General features: G+C 38.1%; 1 protein-coding gene across 1 annotated transcript in view; it reads right to left on the reverse strand.

Moving 5' to 3' along the window:
* Nucleotides 1–551: 551 nt before the first annotated feature.
* LOC105218719 (obscurin) overlaps nucleotides 552–21,429 on the reverse strand; it is a 369,888-nt gene continuing 349,010 nt past the window's right edge. Inside the window, exons 36-38 of the mRNA XM_054232816.1 lie at nucleotides 17,871–19,522; nucleotides 928–1,033; nucleotides 552–868 (exon numbers count right to left, since the gene is read on the reverse strand). Of these exons, the coding sequence (XP_054088791.1) occupies nucleotides 725–868; nucleotides 928–1,033; nucleotides 17,871–19,522 (1,902 nt within the window). The 3' untranslated portion in view covers nucleotides 552–724. The remainder of the gene's footprint in view (nucleotides 869–927; nucleotides 1,034–17,870; nucleotides 19,523–21,429) is intronic.

The raw sequence follows: 21,429 nt of genomic DNA on the forward strand, positions 1-21,429 counted from the left end.
AGTTTTCGAGAGGAAAATTTTGCGCGAGATTTACGGACCTCAGAACATTGACAACGGCGAATATCGCAGACGATGGCACGATGAGCTGTACGAGTTATACGACGACATTGACATAGTTCAGCGAATAAAAAGACAGCGGCTACGCTGGCTAGGTCATGTTGTCCGAATGGACGAAAACACTCCAGCTCTGAAAGTGTTCGATGCAGTACCCGCCGGAGGAAGTCGAGGAAGGGGAAGGCCTCCACTCCGTTGGAGGGACCAGGTGGAGAGCGACCTGGGTACACTTGGAATCTCCAACTGGCGCCGAACTGCGAAGGAAAGAGAGGAGTGGCGCGCTCTCGGGGCGACAACTCGCAGACAAAGAAAGTATGTATATATAATTACAAATACGGCCTTTGTCGCAGAGTTGCATTTCATTTTCAAGTCGATTAAAATTCAATTAAAAATTAATGTAGATTTTGATTTTGTATGGTAATTGATCAATTAGATCTTTGTGAAAGGGTATAATAGCATAATTATCAAGTTAAATATCATGTTATGAACTTCTCAAATAAGATTTATTGTGGATCGATAAAGCATTTTATTTACACAAAAATTTTCACTGAATTTTCACATTAATATTGATATTATAATTGCATAGTTTTCATAAATTAGTATTTTACAAATATTGTTTTATGTGACGGTACATATTTTTTTTGCAAGAACTCATCATATAGAATAATGGTTAAAATGTAGCTGAAAGTTCTTCTTGAATGCTATTTGATCGTAATAACTGCGTTGTTGATGGTCCTCCATTTAAAGACTGAGTAATATTTTGGGTTGATGTGGCGTGACTGTCTTTAATGGCTTTATACATGTCAGCAAAATCCTAAAATAATCAGAGAATATATTTATTTATACTTTAAAAAAAGGTTCGTAAAATTTTACCTTAAGTCGGCTTCCCAGGAACACAGCTCGCTCCCTTTTCTTGATCATATAGTCAGAAGACATAAGCCATCTATGCTCCAAACAATCTTCAGAATAAGGTCGTTTTCTTAAATTTATAAATTAAAATCATTTTAATTTCTCGAATGCTCAAATATGGTCATATTCTAAAAATAACTTATAACCTACATATAATTGTTTATATAACATATATCGTCGTTTCCCTAGCGTGAAAACTTAAAAGTAAGTCCGAATTATTTAGCCTCATTAAAAATTGAATGTTGCGAAGTGATTTCACGCACTGGAATTTCTATTTGATTTGGCAGAAAGACATTCTATGATGTAATCAATATTGTGGGCGCCAACCTGTAATAGTGCTACCAGTTATCTCGCCGATGTTATATTTGGGTCTTGGAAGAGATATATTTATAACGAAGCTAACATAGACAGTATAACGAAAGGCGTAGTAATGTCCAAATTAATATAGCAGAAACACTTTTAAGAAGAATAGTTGCCGATATTTAATCTGGTTTGCACTTATTTAAAATATTTCCATAAATTCAAAAATTTTTTGTAGTCGTCTTGGAAATATTATATGTATAAGAAATAAGTTTCTCAAACCTCATATTCAAATTAAGTTTTTCTTATAACATACTTCTACAGCGTCCACTAATAGAGATTACAGGATTTTGACAAAAAGATATGAAAAATCGCATGTTGCATACAAAACACACGCAAAATAAAATATGCAATGGCTGCAAGATATTTACTTCCATGCATTGAGTAGAAGCAAAATAATTGCAACCCTGTGTTTGCTGTCGTAATACAAATTCACACATACTATTCGCTAATATTTTGATTTCTGCTATGGGGTGTTTTCGTGCTATTGCATATTTTGGTGTTGTATTATTGGATTCCGTGCAATCTTGCAAGAGCAAGATAATCCCCCTACTATGATTACAAAAGCACATAAATTTTGCGAATTGTTAAAATTAATAAATATGAAAATGTGGAGTACAAATTCTTAGTAATTCATATTTTAGTTGCGATTGCTATAACAATATAAAACCACAGTGATTTAAAATCGCAATATCGCTCATCACTATATTGGGGTGAGTCCCCAAAAATTTACCTTTTGGTACGGATTGTTTCTTTCGAAACGAGGCCCTAAGCGCCGTTACCATTAATAGTGGGCGATATAACACGATGCCGATCAAATTATTTTCCCGGAATATGATGAAATTATAGCGGACCTTTTCAATTTCCAACAAGGCGGGGAGCCGCCTTATGTTGAAAATCCAAACATGGACACATTGTGTGCAAAGTTTGACGACTCGTTAATTTCGAGAAATGATCCAGTAAAATGGCCGCCAAGATCATGTGATTTACCACCCCTAGATTATTTACTCTGGCGGTATGTTAAATCAAAAGTTTACGCCAATCAACCAGCAATGCTCGAAGGAGCTAGAAGTCCAAATTTAACGCTCCATAGCCGAAATGCTGCACCGGGTCATCGAAAATTAGTCGTGGTAGCCATTTGGATGACATTATTTTCAAATCATAAATAGCATAAAATTATCTCAATAACAAAAAAAGACAGAACAAAAAAAGACCCAACATGTTATTAATTCATTTATTTATTTAATGTTATTAAGATAACACACAATTTGACCTATATATTCGGCATAAAGTTTACAGAATAACGAAAATCATTATATGTTATTAAGATAACACACAATTTGACCCATATATTCGGCATAAAGTTTACAGAAGAACGAAAGTCTTTATATATAGTATATGTGGGCTAGGGTAATTCCTGAACCGATACCCAGGTTTTATGTTCACTAAATTTTGCTAAAATATCTCACATATTATCCGATAGATACGATATAAAATCAATAGGAAAATCCGTATAAGAGGTAATAGCTGGCTTGGCTTGTTTTTGACCATTTATGACACAGAGGCACACTATTATTAGAAGCATATCTCCTTTGAATAATTATTAAAATATATGAGAGATTTACCGATATTTTCGGTAAAAAATTCTTCACAAAAGGACCTCAGTGCTCGTTCGACATGTGGGGCTTTGAAAATGTATAATTCGATAAGAAAAGTAGGTGTGAAAGTGAATCGATTTCGCCCATTTTCCATCGGTAACATCAGGGTGTCAACAAAGTAATATGTACCAAATTCAATTGAAATTGGTCGAGTAGTTCTTGAGGCATGTTTTTTTATTATAACCCAAACGATTACTCTCCTCCTGCCCAACCAGCGCGTGGGGCGCAATCCGCAAACGAGCGGAATTTGCCGAGTCAAGAAAGGCAGAGATTTTTAAGGGTGAAGATCTCAAACTGCTCAGCTACAGAAAGAAAAATTTCAACAGCTAAGATTTAAAAATTACAAAAAAAAGCGAAAAATTTCAAAATGTTACTTATTAAGTGAAGACAAATTATTTTTTTATGTTAAGTCAAATAGATCAAACGTGCTGGAATGAGAATTAAAATCATAACATATTAGCAGAATGCTTCGTTTAACTCAAAATTTGTTCTAGAAGTTTTTAAAAGTAAAGGTCTAAACTGCCTAGATGAACGAAATGTGAAATTAAACTTAATATCAGACAAAAGAAATGAACCCATGTTTAAAAAACTGCTGGCAATTTCATTTAATTTGATTTTGCTTCGAAAAAAAACCGAAGTCGCAGTCGAAGCAGAGGCAAAAACAAATAGCAACAACAATCGCCGTTTTCATTTTTTTGCTTCTTGCTTTGCTGTTGCTTTCGATCATGACCATAAGTCGAAGCAGCATCGAGTGTTGACTGTCGGCAGTCGCAGTCGTAAAAATTGATGTACTTGACAGTTTGTTGATTTTGATTTCTGTTGCTATTGCTTTCGGTGAGCTGCAGCTAGCGTCGACAGTTTGCTTCATGTGATTTTAAGGTAAATTTTTTGCCTGCTGCTTGGTCGCAGTCGCAAGAATTAAAATTTCGATTGATTGTAATTCATAAGTGTTGGCAAAAGTGTTATGTTGTAACAATGTCGGCGCATTTTGATAATAAAAAAGAAGTGGGCATAACCATATGCAATATATGCAAAACAACAATGAAGAACAATAGGTTATCAAATTTGTGAAGGTCTTAGAGCTACAGATGGAAAAGAAATGACATTGAAAGCATCGAACTGCAAAACCACTTTAGAAATAGTGGTAAATAATATAAAGATGTACACTGATGGACAAAAGTTTTGACACAGTTAGAATTCTCGGAAATAATTCCATTGATTCAGTATAAAAAAAAAAAAATTACAATAACAAATGATTGCATGATGCTCTTCTACATAATAGAAACCGTTAACTTTCAAAGTGAAATATGTTCTTGCGTAGAGTGCATTAGTTTCAACAAGTCGTTAAAATGGGTCGCAGGGGCGCGGAAACTACTACAGAGGAGGGAAAAATTATTTGAAATCCACATTCTGCAAACAAAAGCTATGCCGAAATTGGTGAAACACTGAAGTTAAGTCGTTTTACCATTCGGAGCATTATCAAGCGTTTTAAAGGTGAGCGTTGTCTCCAGAGTTGTGAACGTTCGGGCCGCCCGCGTAAGTTTAATTCTAGGGAGGAGACGTATGTGGTACGCAAAATAAAAAAAAATCCAAAATTGACTGCGGAGCTTAAAGAAGAAATAAATAAACATGTGCATCCAAAAACAGTGCGGCGTTTGCTTATTCGTAATGGGTACAAATCCAGAATAGCTAAAAAAAAACCTCTTATCAGCCAGGCCAACAAAAAAAAGCGTTTAGAATTTGCTAAAGAGTTTAATAATAAAGCTATGGATTTCTGGGACAAAGTGAATAATACAGACGAAAGCAAATTTAACATTTTTTAAAGTGACGGCCGAATACGGGTATGGAGAAAGGCAAATACTGAATTTGACAAAAGCAATGTATATAATGTACCATAAAACATGGAGGTGGTGGAGTCATGGTTTGGGGATGTATGGCGGCATCTGGCGTAGGGAACCTAGTATTTATTGATGGAGTAATGGATAAAACTGTATACATGAAAATATTGAAAGAAAACTTGCAAGAAAGCGTAGAAAAGCTGAATCTTGGGAATCAGTTCTATTTTCAGCAAGATAATGATCCCAAACATACCGCTTATGATGTTCGTATGTGGATCATTCATCACGTCCCCCACGTTCTGATGATGTATATGAGATGGTGAGTATATGACTAGTACAGTACTTGAACTTAATTCTTATATTTTCGGAACTACGGATAACCATATGTACCAACACCCGCTGTGCCAAAACTTTTGTCCGTCAGTATATATAACCAATGAAGTTAAAAATAAATTATTATCATTGAAAATAGACAGTAGCAACGCGTATTTCTCGAAATATTTTTGGAATAAGTGCACAATATATATGCGGAATAAATCCCTTATTTTGGGTATGATCGAAGTGAAGGGCGCAAGCGAATCTAAAAATCTTGTCAGTGAGGTAATAAAAGTGCTTAATAAATATAATATTAATTTAAATCAAATTGTTTCCATTACGTAGGATAATGGAGCAAATATGCTAAAAACAGCAAATACATATATTATCGTGTTCGAGCAAAATCTTGAAGACAACGACGAGATATGCAGCAACGACGAGTATTTAAAAACAATTGAATCGGTGGAAACACTTCCAACCGTCTAAATCGGCAATATCCAAGTTTGTCGTTGCGCTGCACATACAGCGCAGCTGGTTGCACTTGAGGTGTTAAAATCATGTGTCATGCAAAAGCACTTGTTCAATTGTTGCAATATGACAAAATACATTAGGAAAACATCAAATGGATACAGGCAAATTTTTTAATTAAAAAAATTAAAAATACCGCAACTGGATTGTCCAACCAGATGGGGTTCGACTTACACCATGCTAAGTAATTTATTGGATGCTAATGAAGTTCTATATAAAGTCAAACCTATAAAAAATAAATCAGAAGATGAAAACTTTGATTTGGACTCTTCTTTTTGGAATTTTATTGAAACTTATTGTAAAGTTTTTAGTCCCTTACAAAGGACAATAAAAAAAATTCAAGAGGAACAGCTTCATAATAAATAGTAAATGAATCAGTCATCAATTAACAAAATCTATTGGAAAACTTATATTAACATCTATAAACAAACGTACAAAGACATTATTAAACAATACAAAACAACTAATAAAAACAACAAAGACATTATTAAACAATAAGTTCGTCGTTTCTTGCTTATTTTTGGATCCCCGTTTCCAATATATATTATCTTCTCAACACAAATTGGTGCCATAAATCATTTAAAACATATTTGGGATATATTATAGTGTCTTAACCCTACTGGAAATTTATGCACAACGCCAAATTCAAACATTAATCAAAAAAACATTTTTTTTATGAGGAAGATGCACTGATGAATGAATATTTAACACAAGGAGTTTCAACACAAATCGACAGCTCTATTGACGTGCAATGGTTCCTCCTCCGCCAAGGAATACGTGTTCCGAATGCAATAGCAACAGAAATCAAAATCAACAAACAGTCGAGTACATCAATTGTTGTCGACACTTGCTGAACCATTCAAAATTTGTGACTAGGAATATTATGCCTAGACTTTCTCTACGACTAGTGTGTTTAGGTAGATTTATAAGTTTTAAACGATTTAAATCTTAAATCCCAATGTAAATGACCTAAAGCGAAAAGTAAAAATTATTTTTCAACGGGCTCTAGCTTATCAGAATAGGTATGGTAACTAGGAATCCATACTACGGAACCATACTCCAATATAGGCCTTACCAATGTTGTAAAAAGAGTTTTGTAATATAGGGATCACATTCTTTGGACCAACGTTTAACAAAGTTTAGAGTACCTTTAGCTTTTAATACCATTGAATTTACATGTGAATTAAAATTAAAATAGAGTAACTCTTAAGTCAACAAAGCCAAATACTTGCTCCAAACTAAAGTTATTTATTACATAGGGAGAAGGATCAACAGAAAAGCACATCGTTTTAACCAAATAACTAAATTATTTAAGTCCGATTGTAACTCAGTTCTTGTGCTATAAGATTTATATGATTTAAAAAGTTTTACATCGTCATATAATAAAATTTTTGAAAACTTAATTAAAGCGGATAAAGTATTATTAAAGATAACTTGTTGTTTTCTATTACTAACAGCTGGTTTCACGAAATTTTTTAATTGAAAATTAAGTTCCATTTAATTTTAATTTTTATTTAACTTTGCACTTAAGTTTCCTACGTTTCACCGTTATTGACATTTGGAATCAAAAAAATTAAAAGGCAGGGATATCAGTAAGAATGGTAAACAAATGGGAATTCAGCTGATAGAAAAGCGTAACCATGGTTACATATGACAGTATTTAAATAATATTTAAATGGCAAAGCGTGACCATTTAAATAAAAATTAAGTCAAATGGTGAAACTGAAATTAATTATTTTTCACTTACATTTGTTTCGTGAAACCGGCTGTTAGATATGAAGATAGCCATTTAAGAAAACTTGGTTGAAAACCAAGAAAATTCGGTTTTTGCAAAAGAATTGAGTGGTTTACTCTGTCAAATGCTTTACTAAAGTCTGTATAAATAACATCGGTATTCTTATAGTCCCTAAAACTCATTGACACGTGGTTTACAAATTCAAGCTAGCTCGTTATTGTAGATAGATATAGTTCTCAACGGATGATCTAACACCACTTTTATGGAAAGGTATTATAAAAGAGTTTTTCGACATTGACGGAAAAATACATTGCTTAAGAGATAAGTTGAAAAGCTTAGTTAAAGGCGGATATATATATTTTGAACAATTTTTAAGGAAACATGAGGGTCATATTTAAAAGAACTTTATAATGTATCTAAATGATGTAAGACATCTAATTCAGAATTGATTGGTGCATTACTCGGACAAAACACATGCTGATATGGCACTTTCGTAGGGTAGTTTGAACAATAATTGGACTTAAAGAATTCTGCAAACATATTAGAAAGAGTATGGTTGACATATATTTCATCGCAGACGGATAATTGGAAATCCTGCGTTTGGAATTAACGAAACTATAAAACGATTTCGGATTGCGAATAAGATTATTTTTTAATTTGTTTATGCAATTTTTATGACATTTTTTGTTAAGGTCCGCAAACTGTCGGCGTAATTTAAAATATTTTAAATAGTCACCAAGTACTCCAGTTATTTTTTAGTCTACATAGTTCTTTGAGCTTTTAATTTGGGTAACAAAACATTTCGGAACAAACCTTTCAATAAATTAAAAATAGTTTAATCAAAATGTGAGACAATAAATTCAATATTACCACTTTAATCAGGCCAAGTCAATTTGGAAAGTTCCAAATTAATATTTTTGAAGTTGGCTTTCGCAAAGTTGAACCGAGAACAAGTACTTCGGATATGATTTCGATATTAATTTCCAAAGCAGGATGATAAGAGTATTCTGGCAAAACTAAAGGATCAGACCGGACAATGGAAAATATTGAAGATATATAAACGTAAACCGTAACGTAACGTAAATCTAAGAATTTAACGAATTTGTTCGGAATAAAGTTAATTTGATTAAGACCAATCTCAGACACTTCTTCCAAGAACTCATTAAAGTTTAAAGGAGTACAAGCAGGGGTAATACATGGTTAATTGAAATCGCCCAGAACAATCATGGAATAAGTATTCTTCTTCTTCTTCTTGATTGCGTAGATACCGCTTACACGCGGCTTACACGCGGCTTTTGGCAGTTTGGCGCCAATTGGTAACAGAAATCGAAGCCTGGTCCTCCCATCGGAGTGGAGGTCACCCTCTTCCTCGGCTTCCATCAGCGGGTACTGCATCGAACACTTTCTGAGCTGGAACTCTTTCGTCCGTTCGAATAACATGACCTAGACAGCGTAGCCGCTGTCTTTTATTTTTTATACAGCTCATCATTCCATCGTCTGGGGTAATTGCCGTTGCCAATGTTAAAGGGTCCGTAAATCATCCGCAAAACCTTTCCCTCGAAAACTCCTAGTGTCGTCTCATCGGATGTTGACATCGTCCATGCTTCTGCACCATAAGGAAGGACGGGAATGATGAGGGACTTGTAGAGCTTGGTTTTTGTTCGTCGAGAGAGGACTTTACTTTTCGATTGCCTACTCAGTCCATAGTAGCACCTGTTGACATGAGTGATTCTGCGTTGGATTTCAAGGCTGACATTATTATTGGTTGGTGTTGATGCTGGTGCCTAGGTATACGGAATTATCTACAACTTCAAAGTTATGGCTGTCAACACTAACGTGGGAGCCAAGACGCGAAGCGCTGACAGTTGGTTTTTAATGACAGGATATATTTCGTCTTGTCCTCGTTCACCATCAGATCCATACGTTTCGCTTCCTTATCCAGTATGGAAAAAGCACAACTAACGGCGCGGGTGTAATTTCCAATGATATCGATAACATCGGCGTACGCCAGTAGCTGTTCACTCATGTAGAAGGTTGTACCTTCTCCAGCATCAGGTTAAAGAAGTCACACGATAGTGAGTAGCCTTGTTTGAAACCTCGTTTGGTATCGAACGGCTCGGAGAGGTCCTTCTCGATCTTGACGGAGCTTTTGGTGTTGCTCAACGTCAGCTTACACAGCCGTATTAAATTTACAGGGATACCATCTTCAGACATAGCGGCATAGATACAACTCCTTTTCGTGCTGTCGAAAGCAGCTTGTCGATCCTCTTTTTACGGGTCTTTTCCAAGATTTGGCGCATGATGAATATTTGGTCAGAATCAGTCCAATCAGTTTGTTAACCCCCACCGCCCTGTTGTTCTTCAAGCGGGTAATGACTATTCGAATCTCTTCACTGTCGGGCAATGGAACATCTGTTCCATCGTCGTCAAATGGTGAATCGGGTTCGTCAACCCCTGGTTTTGTACTTTCACTGCCATTTAGCAGGCTGGAGAAGTGTTCCATCCACAAACTTAGTATACTCTGGTCATCGATAACTAGATAAGCTCCAATCAATTCCATTCCGCACGTGTTGCGGTCGATCGCAACATTACGAGGTAGGCAATCTGTTTTTCTCCACTGCGAGACCACAATTCTCATTATACCAGCGGTCTTTTTTGGACATTTCCGAAAGCCAATAGTTTCGGTTGAAGCTGTACGTAAGGAGGTTGATATGCCGTCCCACAGTTCTCTTATACCGAGATGCCGATGAGTGCTAGTGGAGTAGATAATCGTTCGGCTGTCGGTTGTGATTGCAGCTTCTCGATGTCGAACTTCCTTATGTTTGTTGACGTGTGAGCTTTGGTACACAGAGGCGGGTGCGTATCTTAGCTGCTACAAGATAGTGATCCGAGTCGATGTTAAGACCACGGAGCGTACGCACATCACAAACACTGGAGAAATTTATCACAACATGATCGATCTGGTTGCGAGTGATTCGATCGGGGACAGCTAAGTAGCTTGATGTATTTTATTATGCTGGAATCTAGTACTACAGACGACTATCAGAATTCTTAGCAATTGAAAAAATATTATTTATTAAAGAAGCATGCTGCATATATACAGATAGGTCCGATTGAGGCGATATAGAAAATAACCATAGGTAAGTATAACCACTATTAATGCAAATTCGAATGCATTTGAATACAATTATGTCCGCGTTAGGGACTTCGACTTCTTCAGATGGAATGGAAGAGTAGACAGCATATAGTACACCCTCTCCGATTCTGTTCAGTCGATCGAATCTGAAGATTTGAAATTCACTATATAAAATCTCATTATCAAACGCCGCACTAATTTTAAATTTTTTATTAAAATCTCAGTACAGCTCTTTTCTCCAATATCAATTTAGCATTTCCGACGTTTTTCGTTAGTGAGTTCACTCACTCACTTTTATTAGTTTTCAACATACCTGTTGGCAACTCTTGCCCGAATACATATATACACATGTTAAGGTTTAATTTCTATGTTTATTTTACAGTTGAATGTTTCATTCTCATTTATCTTTAAATTGTCGTGAGCTTCATATTATGTACATTATGCCAACTGTGAAGTTCCCGCTTGCTTGTTTGTGCGATTTGTATATTTGTCATTTCCCTTTCTTTCGCATAAGCAGGTAAGCGCGGACTCCAATTAGTTACATGAGCTTATGTACTTGTTGTTTGTAAACTGCAGTGTGCTGTTCCATTTTCCAAGCTGTGCTGATCTATACGGTAAATGTAAATGCCTTCGTGCATATATGCCAGTGCACATCATATTTGAGCTTTGTCATCGATCAGCCAGGAAAGTGGAAGGATATACTGCGGCAAGTATTGAGTTATTTGTACATGCATATTTTAACATACATCTTTTAGAAATAAACCCATTTGACCATTTGACCATTTGGAGTGCCATTAGCCAACACAAATCAAATGCGTTAAATTCGCCCCACTTTATCGATGACAAGTCTTTATTTCGCATTCCAACTATTTGCAAGTTTGGTTTGTGATTTCTTTATTTCGGAATCCATTTGTGCCGTATTATTCGATGGGTAAGTCGCCTCGCCGCCAAACTTCTGTTAATTCGCCAGTCATGGACAGTGGTGCTTCTACGTCATCAGCATCAAAACCCAGCCAGGGTAGCAATGCATCAGCCACCGTCAATACAGCCAGTGATTTACCAGCCGGTCCTAAAGCCACAGGAGCCACCACTCGAGCATCATCAGCTGCTGCCATTGCACGCCAGGATAACGTGATCGCCGCTCTACAAAAACGTATCGCCATGCTAGAGATTAGTTTTTCGGCCTCCCAGCCACACAACGTGCTGAAACGCTCAACGTGGGTACATCAAACAATAATGTTGCCGCTGAGGTTCAATCGAGAACACAATTGCCAACGGTTCAATTGCCAGAATCGCAGTCGCCAGCTATAGCTAACTGTACAGTACCATTGTCACAGCCTACCGATATCCGTTACACGCCGCCGCTATTTGCTGCAAGTACCGCTGCTGCAAACCACATGTACAGTTCTACAATTTTAGGGATCGATACTCCTTCGATTCACTCTAATTCAACGACTGTTCCTACATTCGCCAATACAAGTGCTACGTCTACACAGTCATCGAGTTTGCCCAGGAAATTGCAGGATTTGCCAGATTTTTGTGGAAAGTCGGAGGATTGGCCAATATTTTATACAGCTTTCATAGAGTCAAGTGCAATTTATGGGTACAGCAATTATGAGAACAACCAACGATTATTAAAGAGCCTAAAAGGATACGCGCGTGAAGCAGTCAAGTCACTGCTAATCCATCCGAACAATGTCGGTAATATAATTGAATTATTAAAGTTTCGGTTTGGGCGCCCTGAGCAGTTAATCCGCAGCCAGTTGTGTCAGATAAAGGAAATCGCACCTATATCGGAAAATGCCATGATCAAAATTATACCGTTTGCAACAAAGGTATGTAACATTTGTGTCTTTTTTCAATCTGCTCATGGTGGTGACTTACATTTGTCAAATCCTACGTTACTCGACGAACTTGTCTCGAAATTACCATTGGGCAAACGTGTCGAATGGGCTAGCTTCGCAGCGCTTCTGCAGCCACATGCAACAGTAAAACATTTTAGTGATTGGCTCTCGAAATTAGCTAATATAATTTGTACAGTTTGTGATGATCCATACAGGGATTCGAAGGCGCGCATGGTATTGCATACAGTTCATCCTCAACGATCTACAAGGTGTCCAATTTGTCAGGAGCAACACAAGGCAGCAGAGTGTGCGCGTTTTTTTAGAATATTCGGTGCCAAGAAGATGGACAGAGGCGAAACGACTTCGATTGTGTTTCGCTTGCCTCAATTTAGGCCATTGTACACGCAATTGCAACCGACGCATGTTATGTTCAGTTGAGGGTTGCAGGAGAGTGCATCATAAGCTCTTACATGAAGTTGTAGAGAATATTAACAGTTCGTCAAGGCAGTTAAGTCCGCCTAATGTAAACACATATGCCAATCGTAAGACTACATCACCACATCGTTCACTCAACAGTCAGCAGTCATCACTAGAAGCAAGATCAGCAGTTTTAAGTTGCAGTTCTACCGATAGTAAGCTTCTGTTTCGTATTCTGCCGGTTACCCTATACGGAAATCAAAGGCGTGTTGAGACATATGCACTTCCCGATGAAGGTTCATCCATCACAATGATCGATAGTGCTCTTGTTAGAGACTTAGGAATGCGCGGAAGTGAGCAGTCTTTAAATGTTCAGTGGTTTGGAGGACATGTAGCGCAGGAGTCTACGTTTGTAGTGGACTTATTTATTAGTGGTGCCGGTTGCAGAAACAACATAAACTACGCAACGTGTATGTTGTGTCGAACCTACAACTTCCCGTACAGAGCTTAAACAGAAACGATTTGGGTCACGAGTGTGGACACATAAGCCAACTTCCGGTACAGCCTTACGCCCAGGTCAGGCCCAAGCTGTTGATTGGTCTTGATCACTGCCATTTGGGATTACCATTAACAACTATGAAGGTAAAGGAGCATGGTCCATTCATTGCCAATACGGAGTTGGGTTGGGTGGTGTTTGGCCCAACATCAACTACGCTACCATCTCCTATTTCATGTTTACATGTGAACCGCCAAGCTGATCAGACACTCCACAATATGGTAGCCGAATTTTTCGACACTGAGAGTTTCGGTGTAAGAGCTGCACCCCTGTTAGAGAGTGAAGAGGACATCCGCGCCAGAGGTGTTCTGAAGTCTACCACATGCCGCGTAGATGGACGTTTTGAAACGGGTCTCATATAGAGAAGTAACAACGTTAAGTTACCTGACAGCTATAATATGGCGCTAAAAAGATTAGTCAGTGTAGAGCGAAAAATGAGTCGTGATGTGAAATTTGCCGCCGAATACAAGAGCATCATGGACTCCTACGTCGCAAAGAAGTATGCACGATAACTTCCGCCAGCAGAAGCCGCTGTGTATACGCCTACTACTTGGTATTTGCCGCACTTTGCCGTTGGTAATCCCAAAAAACCTGGAAAGCTACGTATGGTATTTGACGCCGCTGCTGAGGTAAGTGGAACTTCCCTGAATTCACAGCTTTTGAAGAGTCGACAAGAATATCGCCCATTGCCATCGATATTATTTCATTTTCGCGAGGGTGCTGTTGCCGTGTGTGGAGACATAAAGGAGATGTTCCACCAAGTGCTTATACGAGAAGACGATAGATGCGCACAGCGGTTCCTCTGGCGTGGTGGTGATGCTACGCAACCTCTAGATGTTTACGAAATGTGTGTGATGACGTTTGGTGCAACCTGTTCACCGTGTGCTGCAAATTATGTAAAAAAAGTTAATGCGCTCGAGCATCAAGATGAACACGAAACTTATGCTCGCGTGGTCAAAGCAATATTAGACCACCATTATGTCGATGACTTCGTAGATAGCTTTAGCTCGGAAGAGGAAGCCATTTCAAAACAAGTCCGAGCTATTCATATGGACGCTGGGTTTGAGCTTCGTAATTTTACGTCCAATTCACAAAAGGTAGTAGCCGCGCTCGATGGTACTGACGTCACACGGTCGATTGGCAAGAAAGAAAGTTTCGTTGGTGAGAGGGTGCTCGGCTTATTTTGGCAGTCATCGGCAGACTGTTTTGGCTTCAAATTGAAATTCCATAACGTTGATGAAGCAGTGATAAATGGAGAGAGACGCCCTACTAAAAGAGAACTTCTAAGCATCGTGATGTCTATATTTGACCCTCTAGGATTTCTAAGCAATTTCGTCATTGGAGCCAAACTACTTATGCGTGAGTTGTGGAAACACGATATACATTGGAACGATCCATTGCCAAACGATATTAATGTCGCATGGGTGAAGTGGCGCAAACAATTACCAGAGGTTGTCAAATATGCCATACCTCGTTTCTATTTTGGAAATGGTGCACCTCAAATACTTCAGCTCCATGTATTTGTTGATGCCAGTGAAAATGCCTTCGCCGCCGTTGCTTATCTTCGATCTCAATCTTCATCTGGTAAAATTGATGTTGCCTTCGTTTGTACCAAGACGAAGTGTGCGCCAATAAAAACCCTCACCGTGCCACGCCTTGAACTTCAGGCAGCGGTCTTGGGCACTCGTCTTATGCAGTGTATTCGCGAAGAACATTCTCTCAAGATCAAAGACTATATCCTATGGAGTGATTCAAAAACGGTGATCAAATGGATTCAATGTGAACATCGACGTTATAAGCCTTTCGTACAGCACAGAATAGCAGAGATATTGGCCGCTACAAGCATATCAAATTGGAGATGGTTACCCACTAAGCACAATGTAGCCGATGAAGCCACGCGAGCAAATGATCGCACCGATTTTAATCCAGCAGCGCGTTGGTCACGGGGACCCCCATTCCTACAGCAGGATGAGCAAGGATGGCCCTCTGAAGACGTTATAGTTACCGGAAATGATGAACCTGATGAAGAACTTCGCTCTAAATTTACCTTTTTAGATTTTAATAGATTTTCTTCTTTTCGAAGATTGGTAAGAGCCGTTGCCTGGGTCTTACGCTTTGTCGATAATTGCCGTCGTCGTGTGCAGCCAGATCGATGTTATGGTTTAACTGCCAAAGTAGTAGAACGTGAAGTATATGCAACAGAGTTCCAGTCTATTGAAAATGGTCATGGCATCGCGCATGACAGCAAGCTGCTGCAACTTTCACCGTATAAAGACGAGGAAGGCGTTATTCGAGTACATGGACGCATCGACGCTGCCAGCTGGCTTCCAATCAGCACATGACGTCCTATTATTCTACCGCCTGATCATCCCTTTACGAAGCTATTGGTGTTGCATCACCATAGCGCCATGTGCCACCAGAACATAGAAGCTACTATTGGTGACATCCGCCGCAGTTATTGGGTACCACGACTGAGGAGTTTGTTGCGCAACGTCATTGCCAGTTGCGCTGTGTGCCGCTTGAATAAAGCTACTCCGTCAGCGCCATGGATGGGGCCGCTTCCGTCAGACAGACTCACTCCTCACATGCGCCCGTTTAGCTACACTGGACTCGATTACTTTGGACCAGTAACTATCACTGTTCGGAGAAGTACTGAGAAGAGATGGGTTGCACTCTTTACGTGTCTTACAGTTAGAGCTGTGCATCTTGAGCTGGCTCACGATTTGAGTACAGACTCCTGCATTATTGCCATACGAAACTTTGTGAATCGACGAGGTGTGCCCATAAGAAACAATGGAAAGAATTTCGTTGGCGCCGACCGAGCAGCCAAGCGATTCACCGAAGTGTTCGATTGTCATCGCTTACAAAGTGAATTATCACAGAAAACATCCAGTGGGTGTTTAATTCACCATTTAACCCGGAAGGTGGCGCATGGGAAAAAATGGTTCAGTGCGTCAAGCGAGTTCTACGTCAGACTTTAAAGGAAGTTTCACCAAACGAGCATACTCTGATTAGCTTCCTGATTGAAGCTGAGAACGTCGTTAACTCTCGTCCACTGACGCATCTGCCTATCACCGTCGACCAGGAACAGCCGTTAACTCCTAACGATTTCATCCTGGGAGCAGCAAATACAGCGCAGACCCCTATAGCAGATGCCGACTTGAAAAAAACTTGTTTGCTACGTAAGCAGTGGCGTATCGCTCGCCAATTGAGGGATCATTTTTGGAAGAGGTGGATTACTGAATATCTTCCTACATTGACCCGCCGTGTAAAATGGTGTCAACGCACGAAGCCCTTGAAAGAAGGAGACTTGGTGTTTATATGCGATCCTAACGTTCCACGGCGAGAATGGTGCCGCGGTAGAGTGGAGAAAGTATACCCTGGGATTGATGGCGAGGTGCGAAGAGCAGACATACGAACTTCCGGAGGACTTAAGCGACGAGCAGTCTCAAAACTATCCGTTCTGGACATTGATGGTGGTGAATCGGGTTGATTCACGGGGGTGGGGATGTTGGCAACTCTTGCCCGAATAAATATATACACATGTTAAGATTTAATTTCTATGTTTATTTTACAGTTGAATGTTTCATTCTCATTTATCTTTAAATTGTCGTGAGTTTCATATTATGTACATTATGCCAACTGTGAAGTTCCCGCTTGCTTGTTTGTGCGATTTGTATATTTGTCATTTCCCTTTCTTTCGCATAAGCAGGTAAGCGCGGACTCCAATTAGTTACATGAGCTTATGTACTTGTTGTTTGTAAACTGCAGTGTGCTGTTCCATTTTCCAAGCTGTGCTGATCTATACGGTAAATGTAAATGCCTTCGTGCATATATGCCAGTGCACATCATATTTGAGCTTTGTCATCGATCAGCCAGGAAAGTGGAAGGACATACTGCGGTAAGTATTGAGTTATTTGTACATGCATATTTTAACATACATCTTTTAGAAATAAACCCATTTGACCATTTGACCATTTGGAGTGCCATTAGCCAACACAAATCCAATGCGTTAAATTCGCCCCACTTTATCGATGACAATACCCTTTGTATGCGGGTGGATGTGGCGAATTTCCAATTTTCATGGTGTATAATCGGATGATAAATGGAAATGTATCCAGTACGTTTGGTTTCTATAGCTTAATTAGTTTGCGATAAATGTATACATTTTTAGTAATTGTTCATAATTTTTTTAGTTCTGAAATACCTACAAGCCTACAAGTCCATTTCGGACATACGCTGTTCACGATATAATTTATATTTAAAACTGGAATATGTACTTTTTAGTTGAATGACTTTATTGGCAGACAAATAGTATACATATGTACATAAATATGTCCAAATTGATAATATTTTATTTAAAGATTTCAAAGGGAAGGATAATTATGTATTTGTAAGCACCCGTTTGAGACTTAAACTATGAACAGTCGGTGTCTTTACCTTGATAAATTTTTGTTATTTTTAACATATTAAACGATTCCTATAAATAATCACATACAATAAAATGGTGAGGTACTTACGTAGGGTGTCGTTTAAACAAGAACATAATAAATCGAGTTGCTTCGGGAGTAACTTCTTTATATAGGTTTTCAAATCTGTAGCGAGCAAATGATATATTTTGCTTTGTATCGTAGTCATCAGTTCCGCGAAAAGGGCTTTTACCAGAAAGCAGAAGATATGTTAGCACACCCACGGACCAAATGTCACTTTGCGGAAATATGGGTTCTTCATTAACCATCTCAGGAGATTGAAAGTCCAGCAAGCACCTTGCGGCAACTTTTGCTCCTAATTTACTAACTCTTTTTGATGAACCAAAGTCAATCAATTTGATTTGAACCGAACGCACTGATGCCATTACAATATTGTCAGGCTGAATATTTAAATGACAATAACTTCTCCAATGTAAATATTGAACCGCGTCTAAAAGTTGAGTTATAACCGTTGCTACCATTTGCTCAGTGTATTGGTGGCGACTACTAAAGTATGTCAATACGTCAGCTCCCTGTAATTTTTCCATTATAAATATAGTTAAAGGTACATTAGTTGGTTTATAAGCAGCAAAGAGCGCGGCAATACGTTCATGTCTTAACGTTCTAAAATTTTCAAATTCTTCTAATATAAGGGGTTCCGTTGCTTCAGTTAAATCAAATATTTTAGCTACTATTATTGCGTTGGTAGATTTTTGAACTCCTTTAACTATGGTACTAAATTCTCCTCTATGTATTTCCGATATAAAGCTATATTTTTCATTAACACTGCTGTCAGTTATCCAATTTGGAGGTTCACATTCACAATGGTAGTCAGTATGAACACGTTCTTCTTCTGGTAGGATTTCTTGACCACTTTCTGTTAATTTCTGTAAATGTTCCATGGCTTTTGATATTTGTATTTTAGGTGAATCTATAGCAGATGTTTCAGCTGTCAAAGGGATGCTCATTTGACTCCAACCAATTCGATTTCTAGATGCTAATCTGAATTGGTATTTAGTGTTAGGCTGCAGATCATGCACTGCATAAAACTCGTGATCAATATTATCGGCAATAGTTGTCCATATGTCTGAGTTAAACTCTTTATTTTGTAAACTATAGCATAAAACTGTTGAGTGACCATCATCTCGTGGTTGCTTCCATCTAAGAAGAATTTCTTTGCCACTAACTGCAGATACTTCAGGCGAATCAGGAGCATCAGGCAATGTAGCAACAACTAATCGACATCTTGACACAGTTTGACCAAGTGAATTTCTGGCGACGGCTTTATATATGCCTATATCTGTATGATGAGCCGGATCAAAGCGAAGAATAGATCTTCCATCTTCATCGGTTAATATTTTAATCCTGTTTGACTCATTTAGTACCATATCATTTTTAAACCATTGTATACTCGGTTTTGGATCTCCAACTGCAAAACAATGTATATGTGCTGGTTGATATTCGACGATTGCAAGTGTTTGGGGCTTTTCTCTAAAGAAGGGAAGGCATCCTTCTCTTTGGCTTTCAATTAATGCCTCTGCTTCTGTATATTCATCAAGTCTGGGGCCTAATTCTGTACGAAGCCTACGAATAGTAAACGAATCGTTTGAGCTATACATATTTATTCTGCTTCGAACTCGTTCATCATCAATTTCTTCATCCATGATGTCAGTAAATCGTCGACGTTCCCGAATGACTGGCAACTGTAAAAATAATTAATAATGGTATTTAAATATATATTTTATTTTAAATTCACGAGTTATATAATGAAGATACGTATATATTTTCAACATCGGAAGAAAATTATTTTCGATTGTCGAGTCAATACATACAATTGTACTTATGAGAGAAAATAACAGAGTTAGCTTTCAAGGCCGCACTTCTAAAAATAACCGTGAAATCAATATATCTTAACTGAACATAGGTTTTTTAGAAAGTAATGCCTTCGTCAATACGACAAAAAACAAGTAAGGAAGGGCTAAGTTCGGGTGTAACCGAAAATTTTATACTCTCGCAATTTATTTATTTAACTTTATTTATATTATATAATACAAAATTTGACCCACATATTCGTCATATATAGTGCATAAAGTCCATTGAAAGTTGGAAACCATAATATTTGGTTAGAAGCACCGAGGTCCTCGTGTTCGATATATGGGGCCTTATAAACCTATGGTCCGATTTCGGCGATTTTTAGAATGGGGCTGCCACACTATTAACATAGTATTTGTGCAAAGTTCTGCACCGATATCTTCACTAGTACTTACTTTATATATTGTAAAGTAAACGATTCAGATTGTCGTCAAAGTTCTGGTATATAGGAAGTAGGCGTGGTTGTGAAGCGATTTGGCCTATTTTCACAACATATCATTGGGATGTAAGGAAACTATTATAAACCAAGTTTCATTGAAATCGGTCGAGTAGTTCCTGAGATATGGTTTTTGACCTATAAGTGGGCGACGCCACGCCCATTTTCCATTTTGTAAAAAAATCTGAGTGCAGCTTTCATCTGCCATTTCTTATGTGAAATTTAGTGTTTCTGACGTTTTCCGTTAGTGAGTTAACCCACTTTTAGTAATTTTTAACCTAACTTTTGTATGGGAGGTGGGCGTGGTTATTATCCGATTTCTTTCATTTTTGGACTGTATTAGGAAGGGGCTAAAAAAAAGACTGCAGAAAGTTTGGTTTATATAGCTCTATTGGCTTGCGAGATATGTACAAAAAACTTAGTAGGGGGCGGGACCACGCCCACTTCCCCAAAAAAATTACATCCAAATATGCCCCTTCATAGTGCGATCCTTCATACCAAATTTTATTTCCATAGCTTTATTTATGGCTTAGTTATGGCACTTTATGTGTTTTCGGTTTTCGCCATTTTGTGGGCGTGGCAGTGGTCCGATTTTGCAAAACAATCTTCCTATGGTGCCAAGAAATGAGTGTGCCAAGTTTCATCAAGATATCTTAATTTTTACTCAAGTTACAGCTTGCACAGACGGACGGACGGACAGACAGACATTCGGATTTGAACTCCACTCTTCAGCCTGATCACTTTGGTATATATAACCCTATATCTAACTCGTTTAGTTTTGGGTGTTACAAACAACCGTTATGTGAACTCTTTAGCAATATTTGTTGCCAGAGTATAAAAATTGCTCTTAACAACGATTAGTTTTCTGAAAGTTATTTCGCCTCACAAAGAATTTGAGGCGTAAAAATATTGTCCATTGGCAATAAATGTTTATAATCAAAAAGATAGGAAGGGTTAAGTTCCAGTGTAACCAAACATTTTCTGGCGTTTCAATAATTTTCAACCATACCGTCATATCGGTGGAGAACGTGGTTATTATTAAATTTCAGCCATTTTATAATTTCCCAAAAATATCCAAATATGCTCTTTGATGCTGCGATTTTCTGTTACGTTTATAACTTTACTTGTGGCTTATGATGTTTTCCTTTCTCGATGAAAATTCTGCCTCATTGTATGACAACGTTATCCAAATCCTCAATAACACCCTTTGAAAATGTTCAATTCCTTACATGACAAAAGAACAAAAACACTTTCACGTTTTGAGGAGGATAGAAAATGTTGCATTTTTGTAGAAAAAACGTC

The sequence above is a fragment of the Zeugodacus cucurbitae genome, chromosome 6 (genome assembly GCF_028554725.1).
Source record: "Zeugodacus cucurbitae isolate PBARC_wt_2022May chromosome 6, idZeuCucr1.2, whole genome shotgun sequence".
Classification (NCBI taxonomy): Eukaryota; Metazoa; Arthropoda; class Insecta; order Diptera; family Tephritidae; genus Zeugodacus; species Zeugodacus cucurbitae.